Here is a 12241-nt window from a genome sequence, read left to right as displayed (position 1 = left end):
AGTTAGACAAACACCACGAATTTATTTGACATATGATCTAACAAATAAATATTAACACTTAGAATATTTAGAAATTGGGTTTCTAAGTATTTGCACTTGTGAAAAAAATAAATTATATGGATAATTTATATTATGAGAGAAGATATTGTGCATGTTACTTGTAATGCTATTTAAGTTGGTTAAAATGACAATATGCAAGGCTTATTGTACTTTGCATGTTACTTGTACTATATTATTTAAGTTGGTTAAATAGCAGCATGCAAAGCTTATTGGATTTTGTTTATTACTTGAATCATATTATGTTATCATATGGCATAAGAAATAAAAGTTGAATTTAAGTTTGTAAACTTTGAGCGGGAACCCCATAGGGTTGGGCCCCTTTACCCTCTCTCTCTCTCATCTCTTTATTACTTTATATTTTCAAGAACATGCATTAGGATCTATTAGTTCATGTGGTGGTGCATTTGTTGTATCCATCTTTCTCTCTCTCACACACAAGATAGCAAGAAAACTCACTCTTCTTCCTCTCTAATTTTCGGCCAATGGATGGAGAAACAAGGAAGAGTTTTGAGTGGAAATCCTAGCATAACAAGGGTGTTTGTTGGATGCTTGAAGGGTATACAAGCTTGAGGTCTTCCCTTTAGAGGACTAGCATTCAAACTATCATCTCCTTCATTTTCTTGGACTCTTGAATGTATATTGCATGAACACCCTATGGTTGTTTATATTGGAAAGCATGCAATTTCGAATATGGATCTGGGGTTTGGGATTTTGCATATAAAATCGGTTCTATATTCATCTAATTAACAAGATTTAAAACTTATCTATTTTTCGGATTTTATGGTTCACCATATGGCCGAAAGTTTTGGGGATTTTGGTTATCCCTTGGTTTTTCAAGAGTATACTTTACACGTATGTGATAATCTTGAAGAATTAAGTCATTTGGATGATTGATTATTTTGTTTGGACAATAACCCAAAGTTTTTGGTTTGCTTAACCTTGGCCGAAAACTTTAAGGGTTAAAAGGGAAACAATTTTGTATTTGTATTTCTTGCATATTTGGATATGTATTTGCATGTTAATAACCTAGCCATGACCTTGTATTTGCATGTATTTTCGTCCAAAATCCCGTGTCCTATATTAGTACACGTTTGTTAATAAAACTTGGTTCAAGTTTTAGTTTGTAAAAGTCTTTTATTTTTTAACCTTAGTCTAATGACCACACAAGCATACAAGCAAGCAATTTCCTATCTAACAAGTTAAGTATATTACGGGTTTCGTTAACTATTGCCTTAATAACTAAATTATATAATAAATAAATAAAATATATAATTATAATAAAATATTAAAATTTTAGTTGCTGGAAAGTTTTAAGAAAATATTTAATTATTATTGTAAATGATTTTGGTTGGTTTTGTCGGTTTCGTGTTTAAAAATGAACCAGTCGGATTTTCGTATAAAACCTTACTTTTAAATTTTTGAAAACACTTGTTACATATGTATTAGTTAAGATTTAGGAGTTGTTTTACATTAATATATATTTTTTTCATTTTAGTAAATATTTTTTAAAATAGCAACTTTTAGCGTTTTCGTGTCGGTTCCACTTGGTTCTTCCTTCTAATTGCCTAACTTCACCTTGGATCTTGATGTAGTATGTGATTGTGATTTGAATGTGAGTATGTGATGGTGTGTTTGTAATGTGTGTGTGCCGTGGGTTTATGGAGAGAAAGGGAGTGAGTGGTTTGTGATGTGTGCATGTAGTTTGAAAGGTGTTGTGTGTTGGTGATCCCAACACATAAGTCTACCAGTAGTATTAATCATTGTAGGAGGCTTCCTTGTTAGATTGTGATTGGAGGAAAATGGAGGTGAGATGGGTGAGGTGGCCGGCTAGGAGAAGAGAAGAGTTGGGTTGGTAAGGGTGTTTAAACAATAACTTAAGTTTATATTTTAACGTCTAACGAACTTTAGCTAATCAAACGAATCTCGCTTCTGATAATTTTGGTCAGACTTTGAACATTGATAATACAAGCCTAAGAAACTAATTTTCTGAAAAAGTTGACGTCAGGTCCTTACGGTGTCCTCTACTGTCTTTCAAACGCTTAATTTTTATAGTCATCACCACATTTGACGAAACAGTTTCGATAAAGGCTAAAAGTATGGATATGAAGAAGATGTGGGGGCCACCGAGTGATGAAAATCACAATATCCACGCTTTTAACACCATCCCTCAACCTAGGGCTGTCAATTCCTGACACGACCCGAAACCCGACACGAACTCGACACGAAAAAATATAGGTTTTGGGTCGGCTGACCCGACCCGTTTTCTTAAATAGGTCAACCCGAACCCGACCCGTAAAAAATATGGGTCAACCCGAACCCGGCCCGTCAAAAAGTGGGTTGACCTGTTAACCCGTTTAAAACTTTTATAAAAGTTAATATTTTGATATTAGAGAAGAAGTGTTAAATTTTAAGGTTAAATAATATGATGTATAATTTTTCATACATTATTAACTTTTAAAAATTAAACTAATTACTTATTAAATATTTTTATCCACTCTTCACTTTCCAGTATTTATATTCTATTAGTCATAACCGTCTATTCTATTATCATTTCCATTAGTTTATTCTTATGTTAAGCAAAATATGTGAACCTGAGTTTGTTAAATGAAAATGAGAGATAAATACACAAAAATAATTAGATCTATCACAAAGTTATTAAAATGTTTTATATGAATAAAAGTAATTGATTGTGTAGGTTATTAATAAGCACTAGATATTAATCATATTCGTAAATGAACGTAAACGGGTTTACCCGAAACACAACCCGAACACAATACGAATTTAAATGGGTCGACACGACACGACACGAATAAATATATAGGTTGGGTTAGGGTTGAAGAATCTCAACACGCCAACCCGCCAACCCAAAACCTATTAACCCGATAACCCGTCAACCCGACACGATTGACACCCATGCCTCAACCCATGCCTCAACCCCGCCATTTAAACCTTCAAAATTATTCCCCTTGTTGTCTTCCTTTGCCCTAATTACTCTCTCTCTATACATACATACATGCATGCATACATACATACATACTTACTACATACGTTAGCTTCCACCGTGTTACAATGATACCCCCCCACTCCTACGCCACAGACGCCCAAACCAAATCCACCGACCTCGCCGCCTCCATCGCCGCCGCCTCCTCGCCGGACCAAATCTCCGCCGCCTGCACCGCCGTCGACTCATTTCTCCACAAGCACTCGCCCGACCAGTCCCGCTGGTTCTTCTCCATCACCTTCCCAACCCTAATTTGCAAACTCTTCGGTTTCGACGAACACAGGGTTCAAAACCCTAACGCTAACGGCTGGATTGACGTCCTAACCGCCCTTAACGATGCCCCACTCTCCGATAAGGTTTTCAATCTCCTCTCTCCCTCTGGCGTTCTGTTGAATTCTGTTACGGCCGTTGATAGGTTATCACTTGTTAAATACGTCTTTCCCATGGAACGCTTGCCTCAATGGATTCGCTTAACCGTGCAAAACGCTACTACTGTAGGCTTATGTGATGCTTTACCTGATTTGTGTCCCTTGTTAAAAGGTAGGCTTAAAGACGGTGTCTCGGTTTCGCTTCACCTAAACATTTTGGAGTATTACTTGTTTTGGTTTGCTTACTATCCCGTTTGCAAAGGAAGTAGTGATAGTTGTGCCACTGTTAGCTCTAGGGTTACTAAAAGGTTTAGGTTAGAGAATTGGGCGTATAGGTCGATTCCTGTGTTCGGTAATAATAAAACTCGTGGAAATGACTCAAAGAATGGGGACGGTGCTGATAATTTCTATAATAGGCTTTTGCTTGCTTATCTTTGTTTCTTTGTGCCGTTGAATGATTTGAATGCTCAATCGCCTTACCGGAGTTCGTTGCTGCATTGCTCTTCAAGTTATAATAGTTTGGTTATTGAGAATGCAGAGTTTTTTGTTCACACACTTATACATTTCTGGATTGTGGATAATGATTTCTCGCCTTTGACAGTTAAGCAGTGTAAGTCCTTTGGTGTTGTGCTTCCGATTCGGTCTGTGTTAGCTGAACTGCCTCCTACTGCTGGTTTGGCTGAGGTTGTTAATGTGTTTGTTAAGTATTTGAATTCAAGTTTAGTTCCGAATATTGTCGAAGGGTGTAATCACGTGGAAGTTAGTAAAGCCGTTACTTGGAATGGGACTGGTTCTGTTGATATGAAGTATAGGGATTTGTTTTCTGGTATGGGATCTCTCGGTTATTGGAACTCTTGTGTCCAGAGGCCACTTTACAGATACATTTTGAGAACGTTTCTGTTTTGTCCAGTGGAAACTTCTGTTAAGAATGTGTCTCAGGTGTTTTCCCTTTGGGTAAACTACATGGAACCGTGGGCGGTTAGTTTGGATGAATTTTCAGAGACTAGTGAAACGAAGAGTGATTCTATGAAAGAAGTTAATGTGCCTCATGCATATGAATATACATCATCTTGGCAAGGCTTTGTGTTATCAAACTATCTTTTCTATAGTTCTTTGGTTATGCACTTCATTGGGTTTGCTCATAAGTTCATCCACACTGATCCAGAACTTATAGTGCAGATGGTATCAAAGGTTTGCACGATTGCTATAATTCTATCATGATAACGATTTTGTTGTAATGTGCATCTGTGCAACCGCAAGTTCTTGAAAATATGTCTGATTGGTTGTTTTCTGCAGGTTGTAAACATATTAACATTGTCTAAGGAACTCATGGATCTTATAAAAAACGTAGACGTTGTTTTTCATTCCAATCCAGCAGGATTATCCAAATCAATGCTCAATTCATTATACAGATCCGTTCCTTCGATTCGTGAACAGTTGCAGGTAATTTTGCATTGTTTGTTCAGTAAACATATTGAATGAAAACCAACTTAATGCAGGTTTCAGTTACTTAGTGATTCATTTTTTTTACAATTATCTGGAATTTGGATATAATATCAATGCATATGAAGCATAGTTATCAAATGCGGTAGGTGCACTCAAGGTGCACAGGTCTCACCTGGGCGCAATGCGCAAAAAAAATAGAGGGCCTGAGGAAAAAAAGCGTTCTTAAATAAAAAATTAAAATGTATTTTGTATATGAAAAATAATACTATTCTTCAAATAAAATAAACAAAAGTTATTATAAAACATTTAATATCTAATTAGTATCAAAAGTTCTAAACTAGCCAAGATTAAATGTAATTTCAAAATTTAAATAACAAAATGTATCAATATAATGCCTTTGATCTCTCCTAGATCTAAGTTTCAATGGCACTCCTTGCGGTTTTTTGCCGACGCGCTCACCTAGGAACTAGAAGCGCATTTATTGAGCCTCGCTTGAAAAATGGGCCTAGGCGCTAAGAAGCGAGGGCTTTTAATAACTATGATATAAACTTTGGATTTTGATGTTCTAGGACTGGGAAGATGGCTTATCTGAAACCGATGCTGATGGATCGTTCTTGCATGAAAACTGGAATAAAGATCTGAAACTATTTAGCACCAGTGAAGACGGTGGGCAGCAACTTTTACAGGTCATGTTATGCCCTGTTTTTGTTACGCTTATCTTATAAAATAATAAAAAAATTAGGAAAATTGGATTAATAATCCAAACTATTGATATGGCCAATATTAATCTGAACTATCACTTTGACTGGTGGCAATCCGAACCATCACTTCTGTTACTAATAGCAATCCTAGACTAACCAAATGTTAACTCCGTTAGTTATGTTCTTTTAAGTTGATGTGAAATGACCAAACTACCCTCACTAACAAATAAATAGATAAATAATATTAGTAATTAGTAATAATAATAAAGAGAACAAACCAAACTCATCAGTCATCGTCTTCGACTTAATCCCACCGGAAAATGGGGACCTTCGGTAACCACCACCGCCGGAGTTAACACCACCGGAAAATCGGGAACTTCGGTAACCCCCGCTGAACCTGCAACTAGGCTAAATTAGGGATGGAAATGAAACCCGAACCCGATGGGAAAACCCGAAACCCGACATAAATGGGATGGGTAATACCCGACCCGTTAGGGTTTGGGACGGGTTTCGGATTTATAATATACCCAATTACCCGACCCGATTACTCGATAACATAAACCCATTTACCCGATTATATACCTGATGTACCCAATATAGCTTATTATATTATATATATACTATATTCCAAATATATTATTTGTCGAGACTTGTTTTTGTTAATTTTTTGAGATATTTTATCTTTATGGTAACTATCTTTATAACGGATTAATTATATTTTGTCAAAATCCGCCGGGTTTTGAGCCGGGTATACCCGACGGGTATTTTATCAAAACCCGATAGGAAACCCGAAACCCGATGGGAAAACCCGAAACCCGACGGGTAATTACCCGATAAAAACCCGACGGGTTTGGGACGGGTTTGGTATGGGTTTTAATAATCGGGTATGGGTTTGGGAATACCTAAACCCGTCCCAAACCCGATCCATTGCCATCCCTAGGCTAAATCAACAATTAATCACAAACTATACTCTCAGACAATGTTAGAGACCGCTTTTGTTTGGCTGTATCACGTCCGATCTAAAATCAACGCATAATCACAAAGTTCAATATGAAGTTCTACTTCCAAATTGGCTCAGATCTGGATCAGATAGTATGAAATGTTGTCTGAAACGATGTTAGAGAGTAGAGACAAACATCATCTTTCTTACCGACCGACCGCACCTGACAAAGAGAGAGCGAGAAATCTGGTTGTCTATGACCGGCCCAATATCTCCTCGCTGGCAAAAAAACACGATGAACTCAAAGGGGCGAGGGTTTGACTACGTTGGAGATGGTGATTCATGGTAAATGAGTGGAGAAGGAGGTGGAGACCGAGGATGTGAAGAATGGTTGTCGGAGCAGGTTTGCGGTGGTCACCGGAGTGGAGTTCTGCGGCTTCTGCTCGTGTTAGCCGGTAAACAATTATTTTTGACTATTTCTTGTTTTAACTTTTATGCATTAAAATTTTAGGTCTTCCTTCTTTTTATCTCTTTTAAATAGGGGCAATTTTGGTATTTCAGTCATTTCACATTAACCTAAAAGAACATAACTAACGGAGTTAACATTTCGTTAGACTAGGATTGTTATTGGCAACAAAAGTGATAGTTGTGACTGCCACCGGTCAAAGTGATAGTTGGGATTAATATTGGCCAATGGTCAATAGTTTGGATTATTAAAATCCAGTTTTTTCTAGAAAATTATACACTGATTTTTGTTTAGTCATTTAATGTTAGGCTATTAACAATGGTAGGATTCCTAATTTTGAGCTCGTTTTTTATGAATGGGCCAGACAGATAAAATAAAGAAATTTATTGGACTCGAACAAGTCTGATGATACTCGAAATTGTTAATTATATGCATAGGCTTGTAAACGAACATGGCATGTTCGTTAAGTTAATCGAACAAACGATTCAATGCCAACAATTAAACAAACGGAGTTTTTATTCATGTTCGTTTGTTAAGAAAATGAGTGTGTTTGTTTATGTTTGTTAATTGCATAAGTGAACTGTTCGTGAACGTAAATGAACAAAACATAATTGAACATAGATGGCAAACATCAATGCGTTGAAACTAAAAAGGTAATAAAACTATACTGAGTAAATAAAACTATACTAAATTGCAGTTGGTGTCTTGGTGATATTTCAGTTTTATAAATCTATTGAATATATTATAACGAACTTAATTCTTTAATGAACATGTGAACAAACGAACATAAATATGCAGATTAACAAAAATATACGAGTTTAAATGAGCGAACATAAATGAATGAAAGGGACACATGTTTTCTCGTTTAACTAAGTGAACAACAGAATGTGTTAATTGTTCGTTTATTAAAGAAACGAACTTCCTCGAACAGTTCACTGAGCGTTCGGTTTATTTTCACTAAAGCATTTTATTACAATTTTAATCTTTTTAGAATTACAAGTATTTTAGGCTCAACCCGACCCGACCTGACCTATTTGTCACCTGTTTACTGAACACGTTTTTCGTTGTTTGTGCAGCTTCTTGCTCTGCGAGCCGAGTCTGAGCTTCAAGTCATCTCACATGAAAACCTTGCTAACAACCTACAGCTTCTAAGTTCTTTAAAGGCCCGAATGGGTTGCTTATTTGGCGGCAATATAATAACATCTTCTCCTATACACGCCGCCAGCAAACAACCCGAAACGTCACAACATGAAATATTCCGACCGAGAACTGCTGGAAACCGCCCCACAACAGACATAAGGTACAAGGGTGACTGGATGAAGAGACCAATTTCCAAAGATGAGGTGGCATGGCTAGCCAATGTTCTAGTGAAACTTTCTGGTTGGTTAAACAGTATTCTGAGACTCGACTGTAGGGAAAATGGGCATGTGGGTCCTGCTACATGGTCCTATGTGGATGTTTCTGGTGATGCGAGTGCTAATGTTGATGGAACTAAGGATACTTTGAGACTGTTGATGCATGCGGTTTGTTGTTGGGTGAAGATGATAGGTAGGGAGGCAGTGAAGTTGATGAGACAGCATGGTGTGAGGGTGAATTTGAGAATCCTGGCTTCGAAGAAAATAATGACGGTGGTGGTTATTGCAGTTGGGCTTAGTATTCTCAGGAGAATGTTTTCTAGGAGTCATGTTGGGTGATGTTAAGTTGCTTTGCTTACGTCAGCAGACTGAAGTATATGTAAAGTGAAAAGAAAGATGCACTAAAACCTTATACATTTGCATTATATAGTGCTTAAATGTAGTTGAATATGTCATGTTGATGTGGTGGTGTGATCATAGGTGACAAATTTTCATGTAAACACACGGCTCCTTTTCCCTTTTTTTTTTCATTTTTTTTCTATAAATCTAAGCTATAACTATTATAAATTTTTTTTTAAATAAAGCTAAGATTAATTTTTAAGTTTTGTGAAGCACACGAAAAGGGCTTATTTTGTAAAGTTGTGATAAATTGCAAAAGTGTTGCGTGTAAATATTTAATAACTAGGTTGAAGATGAAGACCCGGAATAAAGAACCTGATAGTCATAAGAGACGAGCAGTCCAAAATCTGCAGCAACCAAGATATGATAAATACATTTCGTTTTTGTTTCATATGCGTGAATGGTCGGCCACGAAACAATAGGGCATCGATCAATGGTACGGTGGTGATGATATGGACAGCTATAGTGGAAATGATTTTAAGCAATGTGATGGACCACCGGTGATACAATGATGGTTGCTCATCAACATTGTCACCTGAGCTACCGGTTGTAGTAAGCGGGGGTAACTAGTGGTAATGTGGCTGCCTAGCAATGGGAACTGTTTACGCTCTAGGCAATGCCCGTCCCAGAGATCTTTAAGAATTCCCGGGCCAAGGGCGAGTAAAATTACAGGCCTTATGTTTAAACATTTTTATTTGAGTTTTTAAATGGGCTTAAAATTGGAATGGTTTATGACCTAGGCTTAAATGTATTGATTTTAATTTAATGTTCACGCCAGGCTGTGTTGGTGTCAGAATGAGGTTGGGGTGTTAGGGTTGACGGGTTAAAATGTTATAATAATACAAAGAGAGAGACGCGGTGATGTGAGAAAAAGAAAAAGAAAAAGAAAAAGAAAAGATGACGTTTAGGTTGTGGCCATTTGCACGTAGAGGAGCAGCAATCATCATCATGATCATATCGTCGTCGTCGTCAGGAGGAATCCGCAGACTGCTACTAAACAACCTCAAGCTTCCTTCAATGGCTCTAAAGGTACCCTCTCTATTTCCTGCAGATTGCAAATTTCTACTAAATTTTACAAACCCTAGGTACTTTGGGCTTTTTTCTATCAACCGTATAGCTTACAAGGTCTAACAAAGTATGTTGCCTTGTTTCAGAGCTGATTGTTAATGCGTTGCAGGTAATCCTTTTATAGTGCCTGGTGCAACTATATTCATGCTTGGAGCTCTTCATGCTAGACGTATGTATAGCGACAAGAAAGTATGTCAATTTTTAAATTAATTAGCAATCATTTTACATATGCATGCTTACATATATTTTCTTACATGTTCAGATTGAAGAGGCAAGGGAAAATGGAATTGAACTTGACCTCCAACCAGATGTCAAAGTATTCTTTCTATTTCTATCTTGGATCTTGTTATGTTTCGAACTAAATCACAGGTTTCATTGTTTATTATCTGGCCTTTGACTTTTCTTTCTTGACTGTCGGCTAAATTTCTGAATATGTTGCCTCTGCGCTCCATTTCAAGGTTTTGGGGAGTTTTGTCTGCTACGGTAAGTATGGGCTTGTTATAACACAAAACATTACTTTTCTTGTTAAGTTAGAAATATTCAATGCAACATGTGTTTCTTTAACATGTTATAAGATGGAAAGGGTGTATACCATGGTTCCTAAATTAAGTCTTCACCTATTTTTTCTTCTCCCAAGTTAATTTAGTTTAGCCAGTATTACATAATCATTGTAGTTTTAATTGTAAACCTATAACGACTATCAAACGCGCCACTTGATTTGTCTTCCTTTTATTCCTTCTCAAGACAGATGGTGTGTATAGAGTATAGACATTGTCTTTTTCTAGCAAAAGAAGAAAATGTGATTAGTTTGGTAGATACTTATACATTCCCATCTTCAATGTAACAAGTCAACAATAATTTATGATTCACAAGTTTAGTTAATTGTATGATGGGTGTTGAAAATGCTGGTTCATCAAGTTTGCAAACAATTAGTTGCATGGATTTATATACTAATAGCAACTCTTGGTCATTATCACAACAGTAAGCATTGCCCTAGCTTTTATATTAAACAAAATAATAAAGGTAGCCTAATATACTGTACCCGGGAACACACTAATACACTATGCTGAAAGCAAAGCTGATGGAAAATTGTATGCACACACTATATTTTGATTATTTGTCATTCTTCCAATAATATTTTGATTATTCATTAATGATTTATCCCACTGTTTTGGAGCTAACCACTTAACCTTCTGTTGCTATTTTTCCAGGAACTTTCTGTTTGGCTGCGCCCTTATGCACATAGAGCTTGGGCTCGTGCGTTTCATTCAAGTATGTTATGCCGATATTGAATACTTAATTATTCATTTATTTAATTTGTGTCTACAAAAGCAAACACATTGTTTGTAAGAGTAAACAAAGACAATCGGTACATTTAATTTCAAGTAACAAACTATACAATTCCTGTTTCTATTTTTAATTTTAGACTTGGAAGAAGTGGCGTTGCCTTTGGATCAATATGCATCAGTTAAAGATTTTTTTTTCGCTCTTTAAAAGAAGGCTGCAGACCAGTCGATTCTGACCCGCATAGTCTGGTAACTGGTAACCAGCTGCTGTATATCATATACTTATTTACTTATAATGTGTTAAAACTTGAAATTGCTCGTCTTCATAGTACATGCAATGATGAACTTGCTGGTAATCTAACTTTCTAAAATTGTAGACCAGTCCTGTTGATGGTACCATTGTAACAGTTGGAGAGCTGAAAGAAGGTGTTATGATAGAGCAAGTTAAAGGGTTTTCCTACTCCGTATCTTCCCTTTTAGGTGCAGGTTCATTTCTCCCTTTAATGGCTTCGAAAGACATGCATGAACAAGATGATAGTCAGCAAGAAAACAATATCAGGGATGATAGTTCCAAATCTTGGTGGAGAGTTTCATTAGCTTCACCGAAACTTAGGGAATCTTCTTCATCACGGTAAATGTTATATTTAACGGCCCACAATTAATAATATTACTGCTTTTTTTACGGATCGTATACTGGTTAATTGCAGACCAATGAAAGGTATTTTTTACTGTGTTATATACCTGAGGCCAGGAGATTATCATCGAATTCACTCACCGGTTGATTGGAATGTACTTCTTCGGCGCCATTTTTCTGGTAATTTTAGTTGTAAAGTTGGGTTAATAAGCTAAAAAGTTAAGTTGAATGATCAAATGTAGTGGCAAAATGGGCTGGTCAGATGAGATGGGTTAGGGTCAAAACAGGCGGATTTGTGAATCGACTAAATACCCTTGCTATTAAGAGAAGTTAAATTCATATTTGATCAACTTAATCTACTTGACTTATGGACGCCGCTTTTTCTTCAGGTCGGTTGTACCCTGTGAATGAGCGTGCTACCAGGACGATAAAAAATCTTTATGTTGAGAACGAAAGGGTAATTTGGAAGTCAATTATAAATTCTCTGCACCTATATTATGTGTTCACATATGTTTGT

The 12241-nt window shown here is 36.6% G+C and overlaps 1 protein-coding gene and 1 pseudogene across 2 annotated transcripts; both read left to right on the top strand.

The window, feature by feature from the left end:
* Positions 1–3115: 3115 nt before the first annotated feature.
* Positions 3116–8884, top strand: LOC143607744 (uncharacterized). Its single transcript, XM_077083086.1, has 4 exons — positions 3116–4620; positions 4726–4872; positions 5445–5561; positions 8059–8884. The coding sequence occupies exons 1-4, from the start codon at positions 3130–3132 to the stop codon at positions 8674–8676; spliced, it is 2373 nt and encodes a 790-aa protein (XP_076939201.1). The 5' UTR covers positions 3116–3129; the 3' UTR covers positions 8677–8884.
* A 751-nt stretch (positions 8885–9635) lies between these two features.
* On the top strand, positions 9636–12235 carry LOC143607743 (phosphatidylserine decarboxylase proenzyme 1, mitochondrial-like; annotated as a pseudogene). The gene is made up of 9 exons (XR_013149029.1): positions 9636–9765; positions 9914–9993; positions 10067–10121; positions 10223–10287; positions 11016–11076; positions 11231–11339; positions 11468–11721; positions 11798–11904; positions 12114–12235. The product of XR_013149029.1 is annotated as a phosphatidylserine decarboxylase proenzyme 1, mitochondrial-like (transcript).
* The last annotated feature ends 6 nt before the right edge of the window (positions 12236–12241 follow it).

The sequence above is a fragment of the Bidens hawaiensis genome, unplaced genomic scaffold (assembly GCF_021521415.1).
Source record: "Bidens hawaiensis isolate Kalapana, Puna unplaced genomic scaffold, B.hawaiensis_p1.1 tig00086256_1, whole genome shotgun sequence".
In the NCBI taxonomy this organism is placed as follows: domain Eukaryota; kingdom Viridiplantae; phylum Streptophyta; class Magnoliopsida; order Asterales; family Asteraceae; genus Bidens; species Bidens hawaiensis.
Note: the sequence above shows the minus strand (reverse complement) of the source record. Positions and strands in the feature narration are given on the sequence as shown.

Excerpts from the sequence above, each read along its gene's own strand:
- LOC143607744 (XM_077083086.1), top strand. The coding sequence starts at position 3,130 with ATGATACCCCCCCACTCCTACGCCACAGACGCCCAAACCAAATCCACC. Across the intron at positions 4,621-4,725 it reads TAGTGCAGATGGTATCAAAG|GTTGTAAACATATTAACATT; the intron begins GTTTGCACGATT and ends TGTTTTCTGCAG. Across the intron at positions 4,873-5,444 it reads CGATTCGTGAACAGTTGCAG|GACTGGGAAGATGGCTTATC; the intron begins GTAATTTTGCAT and ends TTGATGTTCTAG.